Source organism: Aspergillus undulatus (assembly GCF_047715775.1).
Source record: "Aspergillus undulatus strain CBS 261.88 unplaced genomic scaffold BDV17scaffold_21, whole genome shotgun sequence".
Taxonomy (NCBI): domain Eukaryota; kingdom Fungi; phylum Ascomycota; class Eurotiomycetes; order Eurotiales; family Aspergillaceae; genus Aspergillus; species Aspergillus undulatus.
The window spans coordinates 219,397-234,170 of record NW_027396625.1 but is presented as its reverse complement, the minus strand read 5'-3'; the positions used below and the strand labels follow the sequence as shown (position 1 = coordinate 234,170).

Below are 14,774 nucleotides of genomic sequence, written 5' to 3'. Positions count from 1 at the left end.
GGGACCGAAGATGGCCTCTGGGGTTGCGGTCGCAGACCATGTGCGGCTTCCCCACGCTCCCCACCAGGTCCAAATAAAAGTCTATAGATCTGGGATTATTGATTGCCCCCCTTGCTGGTGTTTGACTTTGCGGGACAAGCTGGCGAAACCCCGTTATTGGACTAAATGGACGGATGTACAGAAGAGGAGCTCGTCGGAGGCGGGTCGGAGTGAATGAGTGGAAGCGAGTGAATAGCGTGGGCAGCTTTTTTGCTAGCGTCGAAAAAGGTACGGCCCGGACAAGACTTCCTGCTGGAACTGCTTCCCTGGATCACGCCATGGTCAGGTCGCAAAAGCTAGCAAGACCGAAAGGAACGAACTCACTATTGGAGCTCAGTCTAGAGCAAATGCAAGTCATCGCAGGACAGGTTAGTACTCAGTCTGTAGAGGTCATCGTGGTGGACGGCCAAGCAATGCGGGGTACCTTCGCAAACAGCCAGACCAGACCAGACCAGACTATTGAATTCCCTTCGTACCTTTGTCCTGTCCACCCTCAACGACACTACCTCTGCCTCTGTCACTGACTCCCAGTCTGCTCTCCAGGTCCACAGCTCCATCTCACTTCCCCATTCAGAGCCCACTGCAGTCCCTCCTTTACCCGATTCGATTCCATCCACCTGACGCGAGCATCCTGAGACTGTGACTGCGAGCTGTGACAATGTCCGAGCCCGGACAGTCTCTGGACGCGAATGCCATTCAGGAAGGTACGTCCATTGTTATTCTCAGCCGAACGGTCTCTAGCGACCCTTGCGTTCTCCTTCAATTCTGACCAGCAAAAGCGCTCCAGGCTCTCGATGAGGAATTGGGGAGATTTGATTTCATCGTCGCCTTTGCGCCCATAAAACTGATCACCGCCGGCGGATTCCTGGCCGTCAACTATCTCAAGAACCGAGAAACCACAAAAGACCTCAACTATCTCCTGGATCCAGAATGGGCGACGGACGAGGACATAAAAGCGCCACTAGAGCAGGCGATACTCCGGGTGTCGCAGAGATTCACATTCCGCGAAAATTGGGCGAACGAAAACATGGCGTCCTATGTGACCAAAGAGACGAGGATACACCTGTTTCGAAAGGCTTTGAAGCAAAATATCATCTTGTTCAGAGGGGACAATGTCATTATCTACGCCGCACCGATAAAGTGGGCATTGAAACGCAAAATCCGATGGATGTTCACACCAGGGCAAGACCGGAAAGTCGAGATAGACATGAGCGATCTTCTTGCGATGCTGAAGTATATGCGTGATCGGAAAGGCGGTCCCTTGAACCAAGAGCACCTCCGTACCCAAAGCCTCAACTCCTTCGATGTCGTGCCGGATTCATCGGGGATGGAACAGATCGCTGCTGCCTACCGGGAGAAATATAAAGACGAGATATTCGCTTGAGTCTAGGTAGGTCACGCCAAACAATCCCTCTATATCCTAGTAAATCTCGGGCTTGCTCTTCACGGTTTTCTTCACTTCCGTCCTTGATGTTGCTTTGTTTATCGATGGTTCTTGCGGTCTTTCGTTTCATCTCTTGTGTTGGAGTTCCAGAAGCAATGTCACAAAGCTAACCCGGAGAGATCAATAGAATATGAGCATCATCAATGGGAGCACTAATTGTGGAACGGCCTACACACCCAGCTTTGCTTCACGATCTTACACAAGAATTACACCACCAACCCCTAATGACCGCGGCCTTTCAGAGCCGTCCCCGATAGAACTACCGTTGAGAATGTCACTCCGGAGCGGATGCCAGATTCGCTGCAGACTTGACTTCTCGGCAACCCGGACCGTGAACAGGTACGGAATACGCCGGGCCAGAATACCATGTACCGCTGCGTCGAAGTGCGATATCCGAGCGGAATGATAGTGTGAAGCACAAGTTGCATGGAGCGGAGCATCTGTTGGCTGGCCAAATCGACCTTGTCATCCATTCTCAGTGAGTGAGGTCGCTTAAATATGGCTGAGCCTGGTACTGTGCCGGTTTCTCCGGACATTTTGTGATTAGGTTTTCATACGGTCTATGACAGAAGAATAGAAGCTGCTGGCTAAAAAGAATTTCCATGAAATATCACCTTTCTTGAATCAATCCCTAACTATAACATGATTCCTACCCTTAAGCTGACATACTGTCCCACGGTTGCTTTCGATAAAGATGTGTCAACGACGTGATACCGCAAGTGTTATGGCTATATATTTGTTGACGGCGGCAAAATCTAGCACCACCTACGGCTCAGTTCCGCCATTGTGACAACCTCAACCATTATCTTCTGATACTACACCCCTTGATCTTTCTGCATATGCCGATCACGAGTCCATCGGGGACCTTCATTCGAGAAAGATGTTTTATCGAGGGCAGAGTCAGCTACCAAATGCGCAGTACCTATGGGATAACCCCGTAGTCACGTGCCAAGATACGGCGGAGATTTCCACCCGCGTCATAACCAATTCATCTTAATCTATAGACTCAACAGTAACATAGAGAAGTCACAGCCTAACCATGCTCTTCTCACCACGGATAGCCCTTAGAGCCGCGTCAAGAGTCAGCGTAGGTACTAGGATCAGGCTATTCTCAACAACACCCCGACTCCTCCGCTCCTCCCTCTCCTACCAAGTCTTCGGCCCAGAAAAAGAACAAGCAACCCGCAACCCAATTGTCTTCCTCCATGGCCTCTTCGGCTCGAAGCAGAATAACAGGAGCATAAGCCGGTTTGTTCAAAAGCCCCTGCCTACTGTGTTCGAAATCGATTGGTACAAAGAACTAACGAGTACAGGGCTCTCGCACGTGATTTGAAGCGTGAGGTTTATATTGTGGTTGGTTTACCCACCCTCGTCTCATTCCCCAATATTATATTGGTTGGCGGGTTCTTCGTCCAAAGCCGCCTATTCGCAAATTCAGTATGGTAATCGGGACGCAATCCGTTGCGGCGCTTGTTGTAGGATCTCCGCAACCACGGCAACTCCTTCCACGACCCAGAGCACAACTACACCGTTATGGCGGACGATGTAGTCGGGTTCATCCAAGAACATGATCTCTTCAAGTGTGTTCTTATCGGTCACTCCATGTACGTACCGTACCTCCATTCACATCCCCGCGGGTCCAGCCAGCCCGCCAGCACTACCATACCCGGCCGGACGAAGTCGTTCAACCTAGTTGGCATTGATACTCACGCCGTCGAAACAAAGGGGCGCCAAAGCCGCCATGACCGCCGCCCTAACCTCACCAACTCTCATCTCCTCCCTAATCCCCGTCGACAACGCCCCCGTCTTCGCTGCCCTGCGCACCGATTTCGGAAAATACATCGAAGGCATGCGCGAAATCGAATCCGCCAACGTCTCCAAGCAATCCGACGCAGACAAGATCCTCTCTTCATACGAGGCGTCCCTCCCCATCCGGCAATTCCTGCTCACGAATCTAGTGCGCTCCACCGAGGACGGAACGATGAAGTTCCGTGTTCCGCTGGGGACGTTGAAAAGGGCCTTGAAGGGGATGGGGGAGTTTCCATTCGCCACGCCGGGGGAGGTGAAGTTTGAGGGGCCGACACTGGTTGTTAGGGGGACGAAGAGTAGGTATGTTGGGGAGGAGACGTTTGGGGCGATTACGGGTTTTTTTCCTGATTCGAGGGTTGTGGATGTTGAAGGGGGGCATTGGGTTATCTCGGAGAATCCTGAGGGGTTCAGAAGGGGTGAGTTTTTGTATCCTCTTACCAATTTGAACTTTTATTTGTGGTTCAGAATGGTAGGCTGACTTACTGGTTGGTTGTAGCTGTTGTTGATTTCCTAAAGGAGAAGGATTAAAGTCTCGGCTGGGCGGGTTATTGTTTGATTAGACTTTATGTTTGTTCATTTGATTGACAATACTCTACATAGAAAGAGATAGATAGCAACAATGCCTCCAAAACCGAACTAAATAGGTTGGGGTTGAGAAGAAAGGAATTGTGGATACAGGACGTATGTAGAACTCCGGGCCATGACCTTCCATAACCGAATAACGCCAATGCCTGGTATTGTATTCAATTCGCGCCACCCAGCAGACAAAGCGGGTGGTTCGGGGTATTCGAGCAAACAAGTAGGTAGTAACACAGAAGAATCGAAGAAAGAGAGTAAAACACTGACCCAGTCAGCCCATCACATTGGAGTTGTTGAGATTGTCTAGTCATCAATCTCAATTGGGGTTTGTGTCAGAAGCTGGCGTTGAGTTTGGGCTTGGCCCTCAAGCCTTCTCTTCTTATTCTTCTTCTTATTCTTCTTTCTTTCCCGTAGCTCACTCTGTGTGAGAGCAGAGGTGGCTGTCGAGTTGGGTGACCGGGGAGAGTTTGGTGCTGGCGATCTTTCATCGTCTGAGGGGTATTGACGTTTGATCCTCATTCCGAGATTGCCGTCGATAAGGTCAGGTCTTGGTGGTGGTGGTGGTGGCTGGATTCCTGAAGTAGAGTCAGGCTGTTGAGATGTGCGCTCGGAAGGAGCGTCTTGCGCCCGTACTGTCTTCTTCAGACGATCAATCTGAGACTTCAGTTTGTCGTATCCCTGCGTCGTGCTCGCCTCGAGTGCTGTGATGCGACCTTCTAGCGACCGCATGTCTTCCTCGCTGACGGCATTGGGCTTGGGCTGGGCGCATTCGGAATTCAGTTTCTCGAGATCGCCTTGCAGGGACGTCAGGCGGTCTTTTATAGACTCGCGTTCGTTTTTCATTTCTTGCAGGACTTCCTCGCCCTCGATCTGCTTTTGTTGGAGCGCAATATTGTTCGTTTGTTGATTTTCTGCAAGAGATTCCAAACGCGTCTGCATGAGCTGTATTTGTTGTTGATCGACTCCCTCGTATCGCTGGAGAACATCCCCCAGTGCGCGTCGCAAATCTTCCTGTTCGGACTTGATAGTCTGCAAGTCTTTGGGCGGCACCGTAGGAACTTTGACCTGGGTCTCTAATTGCTCTGTCTTCTGGCGCAGCATCTGCAGCTGCTGCCTGTGCCCGGTCAGATCTTCTAGGATTCTGTCTGGGGTAGGATAAAGTTCACGCATCGCCCCGAGCATGTGTTGCGCCAATCCATCCGTGGTAACATTGTTGTATCTCACTTCCAAAGATTGTATGGCCATGTTCACAATTTCAATTTGCGCTATTTGATCGTTCAATTCCCGGACTTGAGCCAGTAGGCCATTTACCTTCGTGTCAATTGGTTCTTTGGGGGTCCTCAGCAACGTTTCTTTCATAGTTTCATCAAGACGGTCATGATCTTGCTGAGTTTGTTTCAATTTCTCTTGCACCTCCTCAATTTGAGCAAACTGCAAAATGTCTTTGGTGCTCCAGATATCCTGTAGCTCTTTGAATCTTTCATTGATAGAGAGCACATCATTCTCCACTTTTGCCAGTCGTGGGTTAGTCGTCGTGCTGCCGGCAAATTGCCTGAGTTTTTGCTGCTGTTCGTTGAGCTTTCCATTGACTTGATTGGGCAGATCCGATATTCTTTGATACGATGATGATAGTGATCCAATTTGCTCAGCGAATCCCGCTGCCTTTTGCTCTAGAGTCTTCACTTGAACCGAGAACTCGTCGAGAGCTTTTCTGGTATCGGCATTTATTCCATTGACTGGCTGAGTCCGCTTTTCTTCCAAATGTTTGACGCGGATGGCACACTCATCTAAGCCCTTTTTGAGTGGATCTAGATCCTTCTTCATTTTATCCACATCATTATTTACTAAAGCCCACGAGTTGGTGTAGCCCCCGAGTGACTTTTTCTGGGCATTGATCCTTTCTTGCTGAGCGTCCAACCTCTTAAGGACGTCACTCAACTGGTTATCGATTACCTTGTTGCGGTTGACCAAGCCCGCAATGTCCCCATGCAGGCTTGAGATCTTATCGTTGGCCGATTTCAGACTTTGCTGCAGCTGCAGCACCTGGTCCTCGGCCTGCGAGGATTTGGAGTTTGCAACTGCAGCCCATATGTTGCCAAGTTGGGCGAGCAAGCGTTGACGCTGGGTATCTTGATTCTTGATCTTATCGTCAATTTCGACTAGGGCCCTGTTTCCCTCTGTCCGAGTATGTTCGAGGCCTTCCAAAGTCGCGGGGAATGCAGATAGAGCTTTAGCCCTTCGCAGCATTTCTTCCGTCTCCGATCGTTTCTTTTGTATCTCCGCTTTCTTGGATTTGTTCGTGTTTTCATAAAACACCAGTCGCATCAGGTCGGCGATGCCGCGAATAAATTCGTCACATGACACGTCATTCTGAAGGTCTGACACTGAGGGCTGCCTGGGGCCTGCAGGAAGTCGGTGTGGTACCTCCCCATGTTCGCTCAATCTAGTAGATAACGAAGGGCGATTTAAGCGGGGGTCGCGCGAGAGGGGAGGCGTGGGGTCCATTTCAGAACGTCGAGAATTCGAGAAAGTGACCGGATCGTCTAAGCCATAAGAAAATTGGTTATGGAAAGGCTCTAAACCTGGGACGTGTACTGAAACTCACATTTCTAAGGTTCGTGGGAGGGCATCTCTTTTTGTTTGAGTACGGAGTAGTTGAGAGAGGGAGAAAAAATCTCAAGGCCAAATGATGACCTGCGAGACGCGAGTCATCAACGACTGCACCGGATTGATGAAGTGACCAGGGGATTGAAGTCTGCTGAGGGAACGAAAGGTGAATTTGATAGATCGAAAGTTTGTTTGCTCTTCTACTTCAGCGGACTTCCGTCGACTGTTGCCACGGCGAACGCGTTCGTGGTGGAAATTATGCCGGGCGGTGAGGTCGTCGGCCTGTGAAGGTTTCGCGTTGCGGAATCAGAAGGCTTGCGGTCAGACACCATTCAGCTTCCTTACAGTCGAGTTCGTTTTGTTGAGCAGGTTCTAAAACACTGACATCTTCTATCATGGCTGCGGTGGGTACTTCCAGCTTCTCGACGTTCATTTCCGGCTTGCTGATTTTCACAATAGCCGATTTCTACCGTCGCGGAGTCCAAGGAGCTCCGGGGTCTGAACCTCATCGCTGCGCACTCACATATCAGAGGACTCGGTGTCGATACTGACTCCTTACAACCGAGGGCGGCCTCGCAAGGCCTTGTTGGCCAGGAGAAGGCTCGTAAGGCAGCCGCAGTTATTCTTCAGATGGTGAAAGAAGGGAAAATTGCTGGACGAGCGGTCCTCATTGCAGGCCCGCCAAGCACAGGAAAAACCGCCATTGCCATGGGAATGGCACAGTCTCTCGGCTCTGACGTGCCGTTTACCATGCTTGCAGCATCCGAGATTTTTTCAATGGAGATGTCAAAGACAGAAGCCCTGACACAGGCTTTCCGGAAGTCTATCGGAGTGCGGATCAAGGAGGAGAGTGAGATCATTGAGGGTGAAGTAGTTGAAATTCAGATTGACCGGAGTGTCACTGGTGTAAGTGAAACTCAGAGTAACGCGAGATTGGTGATTGCATCATACTAATCGGTACAGGGAAACAAACAAGGAAAACTCACAATCAAGACGACTGACATGGAGACGATTTACGATATGGGCACCAAGATGATCGATTCTATGACAAAGGAAAGAGTTATGGCCGGAGACATTATCTCGATCGACAAGTCGTCAGGCAAGATCACCAAGCTGGGACGCTCTTATGCTCGGTCTCGCGATTACGATGCGATGGGCGCTGATGTCAAATTTGTTCAATGTCCGGAAGGAGAGCTTCAGGTCCGAAAGGAGATCGTCCACACAGTGAGCCTCCATGAGATTGATGTCATCAACTCGCGCTCGCAAGGTTTCTTGGCTCTCTTCTCCGGTGACACCGGTGAGATCAGGAGTGAGGTTAGGGACCAGATCAACACGAAGGTTGCTGAGTGGAAGGAAGAAGGCAAGGCGGAGATCATCCCAGGTGTTCTATTCATCGATGAAGTTCACATGCTTGACATTGAGTGTTATTCGTACATTAACCGGGCTCTGGAGGCGGAGCTTGCTCCTATTGTTATCATGGCAAGCAACCGCGGTAACTCGAAGATTCGGGGAACTACATACACCTCTCCTCATGGCTTGCCTCTTGACTTCCTGGACCGCGTCGTCATTGTGAGCACACAGCCTTATCCAGCCGACGAGATCAGACAGATCTTGGCGATCCGAGCTCAGGAGGAAGAAATCGACCTTTCCCCTGATGCTTTGGCTCTTCTGACCAAGATTGGTCAGGAGTCTAATCTCAGATACGCTAGCAACATCATCACGACATCACATCTTCTCAGTCAAAAGCGGAAGGCCAAGGAGGTCGGCGTCGACGATGTCCAACGAAGCTACCGACTGTTCTACGACCCTGCTCGCAGTGTCAAGTTTGTCAATGCCTATGAGCAACGATTCATCGGCGATCAAGGGAATGTAAACTTCTCCGCTTCGAATGGGGATGCCATGGAGATTTCATAGACAATTTCCACAATCGCTGTTAGAATCTTTCGGTGTTCAATGGATGGAGTATCTGATATACAGGTGGCCTGTGGTCATGACTGAAAAGCTGTCTTCGGTTTCGTGGTGCTATTGACCATATCGACTGTTTTATGTACGATAAACCTGGCGCTTGTTTGCGGCTCACTACGGGTATTTTGATGTTTGAGTTTGGGTTGATTCTCGGTCTACATAATGAATTTATTAATGGTTCAGGATTTGGTATCACATGGGTGCTCAACACTTGAGCACCATTACTATACAAAGCTGACGTTGTTATTCCAATCTCCACCATCTGCCACTTTCCTGAACTCGACACCTTCACCAAAGTAGCCTGCGCCCTTCCATGACTCCATCGTGGGTCCATCGTAAGGTCCATGTACAACACCACCATCACGGGCATCAGACCAGCGGAATTCCCACATGGCAGTCCCAGAATCCGCAGGCTCAGTATCACTGTCCTGTGGGGGGTCGACCCATTCCTCGCCGGTCTCGCGACGGTATTGCCTTGTAAGAATCTCGCGTTCGGTATCATAAATTTCGGCTTGTCCTCTGGCCATCAGAATGTCGGCAGCCTCCGTAACGGCTTCGATTGCTTGCTTCCTCGCTGATTCTTTGGGATCATCTTCCGCCATATCTGTGTCGTGGTCACCCTTGCGGTTCTTATTCTTCTTTGCTTGCCATTTGGGCTTCTTTGGACCCCCCTTTCCTATCCTTGCCAGTGCATCCAATGCAGTTTCGCCACGTTGTAGCTGCGTGATAAGAGCTTTAAGAGCATCTGACGTCAAGACACTATCATTTAAGCGGTCTTTCTCTTTCCTTTCGGCCTCTCTCTTGTCAGCAGCCTCCTTCGCAAGTCGAATATCCTTCTTCGAGACTCCCTCCAACCATGAATCGTGCACAGCATCAGGATCGGCCGCTTTCCGAACATAGTTCCCTTGTTCATCGAATCGACCCTCTTCCTGCTCAGTGCGCATGTTGAACGCATCCAGCAACGGCGCATGCTTCTTATTCGACCCGGCGCCCAGTTCCTCGTCAATGCCAGTCTCCACCCTCGCGCGGTCTTCCTCCGCAACGTCGCTCTCACTGTCGTCCTCATCGACATTGACCTGATCACCACCCTGGCTCAAGTCCACTCGCAACGTCCGCCCACTCTTCGACGAGGCAACTTGCCCCTCAATCTCGTCATCTCGCAGGAATCGCACATTCTTCTTATTCTTCCGCAGTGCCGCGTCGCCGTCTACGTCTTCTCCGCCAAAGTCCTCCTGTAGCTCCGCGAACATGTCATCGTCATCCGCTTCCTGTTTTGCTTCCGCTTGCTTTGCTTTCTTCGAGGACCGCGCTTCGAAGCCTTCATTGTCACTGTCCGACTCGTAGCCATCTAGGTTGACGGCCTTGCGGCGGACTTGTTGCCCGCGCCGCCCAAACTCGTCTGCGTCTAATACTGCGTCATCGTCGACCGCGTCGGGGGCGAGAGTCGATGGGTTTCGGAGGTCGAAGCGCGGTTTTTTAGAGGGGCCGTCTTCGACATCTTCCCCGTGGTGGGTGCGCGCGTAATCTTCGCCTGCCCTTTTCGGGCGCGGTAGTGAGGAAGACATGTGTAGAGAAGAGAGATATGGAAGGGTTCCAGCAGGCCCAGAGAGTGGGAAATGGTAAATTTTGGCACTCCGTTGCTGAGCTTGTCTGGTCTGGGGTCGGGTCGGAAAATCGTTGTGGAGCCCATTTGCGTCACTGCGGGCGATCAAAGAAGTCCGGACTCTCTTCCGCATTCCTTCCACCTGTCTGTTACGAGCTGAGCTCAGAGCTCACATTTGTCTCTATCCTCAGAGCGCTTGAAGATTTTTTTTTTCTCTCAACAGGACATAGGATCAATTTCTGGGATCACAACATCTCCTATCCATCATGGTATGTGCAGACCGTTTGGCAGCGTTGTCAGCACAGTACACACTGACCAGAACAGTTTCGCAGTGGTTTGTGGGACGACGATCCCATGGATGGAATGCTGCGAGGCGGCGCCTCACGCCGCTTTGATGAATACTATCGTTGTTATCCTGTCGCTATGATGCCCGGCCCCGAGAGAGAGAATGTCAACCACGGCGGCAAAGTTATCATGCCTCCCAGTGCTCTGGACAAGTTGACCCGACTACACATTACATACCCTATGCTCTTCGAGCTACATAATGGTGCAAAAGAGAAGATGTCTCACGCTGGCGTGCTGGAGTTTATCGCTGAAGAGGGGAAGATTTACTTGCCATACTGGGTGAGCTGGAGGTGACAAATCGCCGGGCAGGAGGCCTATGCTAACATCTACCCATTCCAGCTGATGCAGACACTTCTTCTCGAACCCGGTGACCTACTACAAATCAAATCGACTGACCTTCCTCCCGGCCGGTTCATCAAACTCCAAGCACAATCCACCTCTTTCCTCGATATCAGCGATCCCAAGGCGGTGCTGGAAAATGCCTTCCGAAACTTCTCTTGCCTCACGAAGGACGATGTCTTTACGTTTGCCTATAATGACCAAGTGTTTGAGATGGCCGTGCTGGAAACGAAACCTGACACTGAAACAAATGCCATCTCAGTCCTGGAGACCGATCTCGAAGTTGACTTTGCGCCACCCGTCGGGTACGAGGAGCCGCAGCGCCCCAGCGGCACAAGCACACCAGGAAGCGTCGTCGGCGGAAGACTGCCAGCTGGCGGATTGCTTCACCCACACGGCACTATGGCCCAGTCGATCAACTACGCTGCTATCGCACCAGAATCCACCGACGCCGCCGCGGGTGCACGAGCAGTATCGTCCAACTTCCTATCTAGCGGCCACCGGTTGAATGCCAAGAAGGGCAGCAAGACACCCACACCCACAGCGTCTACTCCTGTTCCAGGAGCGACAGGCTCCAGCCACCCCCCGCCCGCTCGAACCACGAATGGCCCGCAACCACTGCGCTTACCACCCAACCAGCTGTTCTTCGGATATGCCATCAAGCCGGTACCCAAACGAGACGAGAGCGGAAATGTCGTTCAGGAAGAGAAGCCTCGCTTCCAGGGGACTGGCCAATCACTCCGGGCGAAAAAGAAAGGTATAGAAGGGACAGGTACCCCGCCTACTTGAGGGGGAAATAGAATAATGGTACTCTATTTGGCGCAGGGACAAGCGCATGCAGTGGGTGGCTTTTTGTGTTTTCAGGTTTAGGATGAAGCTATGCGTCTAGAATGGCACGCGTGATATTTCACCTAATACTCTATCTCAAGACACCACCATATCTTCTTGATATCTATTCATCTCTAAGCCCGGCTAAACTGGTGAGGGTGCTCGATCTCAACACCCAGCTTCCTGGCAGCATTGAGCACCCACTCCGGCTCGCGTAAGAACTGCCTGGCAATCAAGACTGCATCAGCCCTCGGCTCCTCCCCCTCCTCATCCGCCCCCTTTACAATATGCGCCGCAGCCTCCGCCTCCGTAATGAACCCGACAGCACCCACCAGTGTCTTCGCCCCAGCAGCCTTGATCTCCTTCCGCAGCTGCCCAGCAAGCTCAACCTGGTAGTCCGAGAAGAATTGAAACTTCTGGTCCCGGTGATTCCCACCCGAGCTGACATCCAGAAAGTCAATCCCCAGCTCGGGTAGATACTTCAGCAGCTCAATACTTGACTTCATATCCCAGCTCCCTCTCTCCTCAGCAATAGCCGACTCTTCAATCCACTCCGTCGCGCTGATTCTCAGAAACAGCGGCGTAGACTCCGGGATAACAGACCTAATCGCGCTCGCAATCTCACGCAGAATCCGCGTCCGGTTCTCAAAGCTCCCGCCGTACTTATCTTGCCGGTAATTCGTCACGGGACTCAGGAACTCATGGATGAGATACCCATGCGCAGCATGGATCTCAAGAACATCAACACCAGCCTGAACGGCAACCTCAGCGCTGTGCGCAAAGGCCCTCACAATATCCTCGATTTCAGCCGTGCTCAGTTCCCTAGGAGCCCAGTACGACGAAGATACACCACCGGCAACACCATCCCAAATATTCTCCTCCCCGCCGCTGGGTCCCACCACGTTAGAAGGCCACCCAAAAACACCCTCATCAGCCTTGAGACTCCGAACCCCCTTGGCGGCCGCTAACCACGGCGCAACGGTACTCCCCTTACGCCCAGAATGGTGCAACTGCACACCGAGCTTGCCGCCCTGGGAATGCACAAAGTCCGCGACGCGCTTGAGGCCCTTGAATTGTTCGGAGTCTGGGCCAGTCTGCCAGAGGCCTGCATCGTTAGGCGAGATTCGGCCGTTGGGGGATACAGCTAGGGCTTCGGTGAATATTAGGCTTGCGCCTTTTAGTGCGAAGTGGCCGAGGTGCGCGATGTGGTAGTCTGTCAATGCGCTGATGGAGGGGGAGGTTGGGTCTGCGGCTGCGGAGTACATGCACATGGGCGCGACGATGATGCGGTTCTTTAGCGTGACGCCGCGGATTGTCAGGGGGCGGAAGAGCGTTGGTGTTGACTTGGATGTTGGGTCTAGGGCTGCGCCGGGGTTGTTGGTGGGTGTGAAGTAGGGTATCCCCTCGGCGCCGATGTTGGCAGGGGATGGTGCGGTCAAGAGATCAGTGGACATGGTCGATGGCGTCTTGCAGATGCTCTGTGAGATCTTTTCGTTTTCAAGTCTAGATCTTGTGCACTATGCTTTCAAGGTCGACGTTGTACAACCTTATACTTCAGCGAGTATACCGGAGCTGACAAATCGCCCTGCAGAACGATCTAAAATTAGTGTTCTTCTTTACCAAAACCCCGGAGCCGCTATGCCCCTTTTGATGCATTCTCTCCGCGCCCGGGCGGGGAGTCACGCTCACCCTTCAAAAATGAGGTGCTCAGGCGTGCCGATGCCGAATACAGAGTACGACCCGATCCAAACAGCCCAATCACATACTTAGACCTACTATGTATTAGGTACTCAGCTGGGAGAAGGGGATTATATATAGCGCTACCAAGACGCTGGTACGTTGAGCAGCACAATAAGTTTTCCAGCTTGTACATATTTCAGTTACGAGCAGTACCTAGTGTCAGGGATGCCATAGTATACAACAGCTACAAGATTGATTAAGATATCAGTCAACTGGAATCTCAGGGGGGAAACTTTCACGACTAGAGCAATAAGAAGCTACCTGACTGAATGCAGGGTGCGGGAAGTCTATCCATGCCCGGGGGCAAGAACCATACAGGATACTTCTATTATTATGCTCTTCGCAGGAGGCGAGGAGGTTGGGTGATCCACAACTTTCAGGTAACAAACCATATTGTTCTAAACGCCTGACACTCTAGGCAGTTGATTTATCTTATTTCTGAGGACAAGAACGAAGGCTTCGATGGACAGACAGACTTGGTCCAAAGCCATGAGACAACAGTATAAGGAAACATGATCACTGCGCCATCATAGCTGCTAAAGATCTATATTCCGATCCCATTATCTATTTCGTAAGTACATAAGCACATAACCGAATAGCTCATACATCCACGTCTAAATCTTACTCAACCTCCATCACTTCCAACCCCACCCCTCCATGCCAGGCCCAACTAACCTAAGTCTCTTTACTGATCCAAAAGCCCTGGCACATGCTCAACCAAATACTCCACAATCGCATCAGGCCCACGTTCAACCTGTAGACCCTGCGGAATGGCATGCAGCTTGATATCCGGCTTGATTGAGCGCGCGATGGACTGGATTTCAGCTGCTTGTTCGGCGGACCACATTGAGGCGCTGAACTGTAGATATATCAGTACTTGTGCTCGTAGCTATGGTAGAATAACATACCAAGACGTCAGGCTTATGCTCTGTTACTTTGGCGGCGACTTGGTCGATTGCTGTTGATGGTCTGTTAGTATCCTTTTCTTCTACTTCATCCGCCCTCAGGCAGATTACACGTATGAGAAGAGATGCATACCCTCGCAGTTATCCACATGGACAATGGTATACCGGTCCGAGAGCGCCTCGGCCATCCGGCCGATTAGCCGCTTTGCGCGCTCGGGGGCCGTGTTGACGGTGACGAGGGTGAAGGGGCCTTTTGGGGTGGACATATTGAAAGTATTTGATGTGGTGATTAGATTTTGATAGAGTCGTATTGGTGATCTTAGGAGGGAGGTGCCCTGTACAGAGTATGTTGAATGGTGATCATGGAAGTGTTGGTAACTAAGGTTTGTATGTATTCCCTCCCACATCCCCACACTTTCTCCCCACACTCACTGCAAGACATTGGATACTTCGGAGAATCCGAGGCAACGCCGAGGTTGCGATAGCTGTCTGTTTACATCATTCAGAAGAAAGGGTACCTAGAAGAGATCGAGATGGAATGCATTAGCCGGTAACTGGCGCTGTATGCTTC

At 51.3% G+C, this 14,774-nt stretch overlaps 8 protein-coding genes across 8 annotated transcripts; 4 read left to right on the top strand and 4 right to left on the bottom strand.

Annotated features, from left to right (window-relative positions):
• Nucleotides 1–190: 190 nt before the first annotated feature.
• On the top strand, nucleotides 191–2,091 carry BDV17DRAFT_262187 (uncharacterized protein). Its single transcript, XM_073757756.1, has 3 exons — nucleotides 191–407; nucleotides 583–743; nucleotides 819–2,091. The coding sequence occupies exons 2-3, from the start codon at nucleotides 698–700 to the stop codon at nucleotides 1,421–1,423; spliced, it is 651 nt and encodes a 216-aa protein (XP_073616085.1). The 5' UTR covers nucleotides 191–407; nucleotides 583–697; the 3' UTR covers nucleotides 1,424–2,091.
• Nucleotides 2,092–2,482: 391 nt separating this feature from the next.
• On the top strand, nucleotides 2,483–3,997 carry BDV17DRAFT_78264 (putative alpha/beta hydrolase). The gene is made up of 5 exons (XM_073765130.1): nucleotides 2,483–2,731; nucleotides 2,797–2,836; nucleotides 2,963–3,087; nucleotides 3,209–3,708; nucleotides 3,789–3,997. The coding sequence occupies exons 1-5, from the start codon at nucleotides 2,523–2,525 to the stop codon at nucleotides 3,818–3,820; spliced, it is 906 nt and encodes a 301-aa protein (XP_073616084.1). The 5' UTR covers nucleotides 2,483–2,522; the 3' UTR covers nucleotides 3,821–3,997.
• BDV17DRAFT_78274 (uncharacterized protein) lies at nucleotides 3,998–6,462 on the bottom strand. The gene has a single exon (XM_073765131.1). It carries the CDS (start codon nucleotides 6,374–6,376, stop codon nucleotides 4,175–4,177), a length of 2,202 nt encoding a protein of 733 aa, XP_073616083.1. The 5' UTR covers nucleotides 6,377–6,462; the 3' UTR covers nucleotides 3,998–4,174.
• Nucleotides 6,463–6,815: 353 nt separating this feature from the next.
• rvb2 (RuvB family ATP-dependent DNA helicase reptin) lies at nucleotides 6,816–8,628 on the top strand. The gene is made up of 3 exons (XM_073757755.1): nucleotides 6,816–6,882; nucleotides 6,938–7,384; nucleotides 7,442–8,628. Exons 1-3 carry the CDS (start codon nucleotides 6,874–6,876, stop codon nucleotides 8,390–8,392), a joined length of 1,407 nt encoding a protein of 468 aa, XP_073616082.1. The 5' UTR covers nucleotides 6,816–6,873; the 3' UTR covers nucleotides 8,393–8,628.
• A 39-nt stretch (nucleotides 8,629–8,667) lies between these two features.
• On the bottom strand, nucleotides 8,668–10,008 carry BDV17DRAFT_281505 (GYF domain-containing protein; the record flags this gene model as incomplete). Its single annotated transcript, XM_073760033.1, has 1 exon — nucleotides 8,668–10,008. The coding sequence occupies one exon, from the start codon at nucleotides 10,006–10,008 to the stop codon at nucleotides 8,668–8,670; it is 1,341 nt and encodes a 446-aa protein (XP_073616081.1).
• Nucleotides 10,009–10,087: 79 nt separating this feature from the next.
• On the top strand, nucleotides 10,088–11,606 carry BDV17DRAFT_78170 (polyubiquitin-binding protein UFD1). Its single transcript, XM_073765129.1, has 3 exons — nucleotides 10,088–10,315; nucleotides 10,371–10,670; nucleotides 10,731–11,606. The coding sequence occupies exons 1-3, from the start codon at nucleotides 10,313–10,315 to the stop codon at nucleotides 11,517–11,519; spliced, it is 1,092 nt and encodes a 363-aa protein (XP_073616080.1). The 5' UTR covers nucleotides 10,088–10,312; the 3' UTR covers nucleotides 11,520–11,606.
• Nucleotides 11,466–13,103, bottom strand: BDV17DRAFT_78162 (NADH:flavin oxidoreductase/NADH oxidase). Its single transcript, XM_073765128.1, has one exon. It carries the CDS (start codon nucleotides 13,010–13,012, stop codon nucleotides 11,693–11,695), a length of 1,320 nt encoding a protein of 439 aa, XP_073616079.1. The 5' UTR covers nucleotides 13,013–13,103; the 3' UTR covers nucleotides 11,466–11,692.
• An 880-nt stretch (nucleotides 13,104–13,983) lies between these two features.
• On the bottom strand, nucleotides 13,984–14,469 carry BDV17DRAFT_290893 (uncharacterized protein; the record flags this gene model as incomplete). Its single annotated transcript, XM_073762010.1, has 3 exons — nucleotides 13,984–14,157; nucleotides 14,207–14,256; nucleotides 14,337–14,469. The coding sequence occupies 3 exons, from the start codon at nucleotides 14,467–14,469 to the stop codon at nucleotides 13,984–13,986; spliced, it is 357 nt and encodes a 118-aa protein (XP_073616078.1).
• Nucleotides 14,470–14,774: the final 305 nt, after the last annotated feature.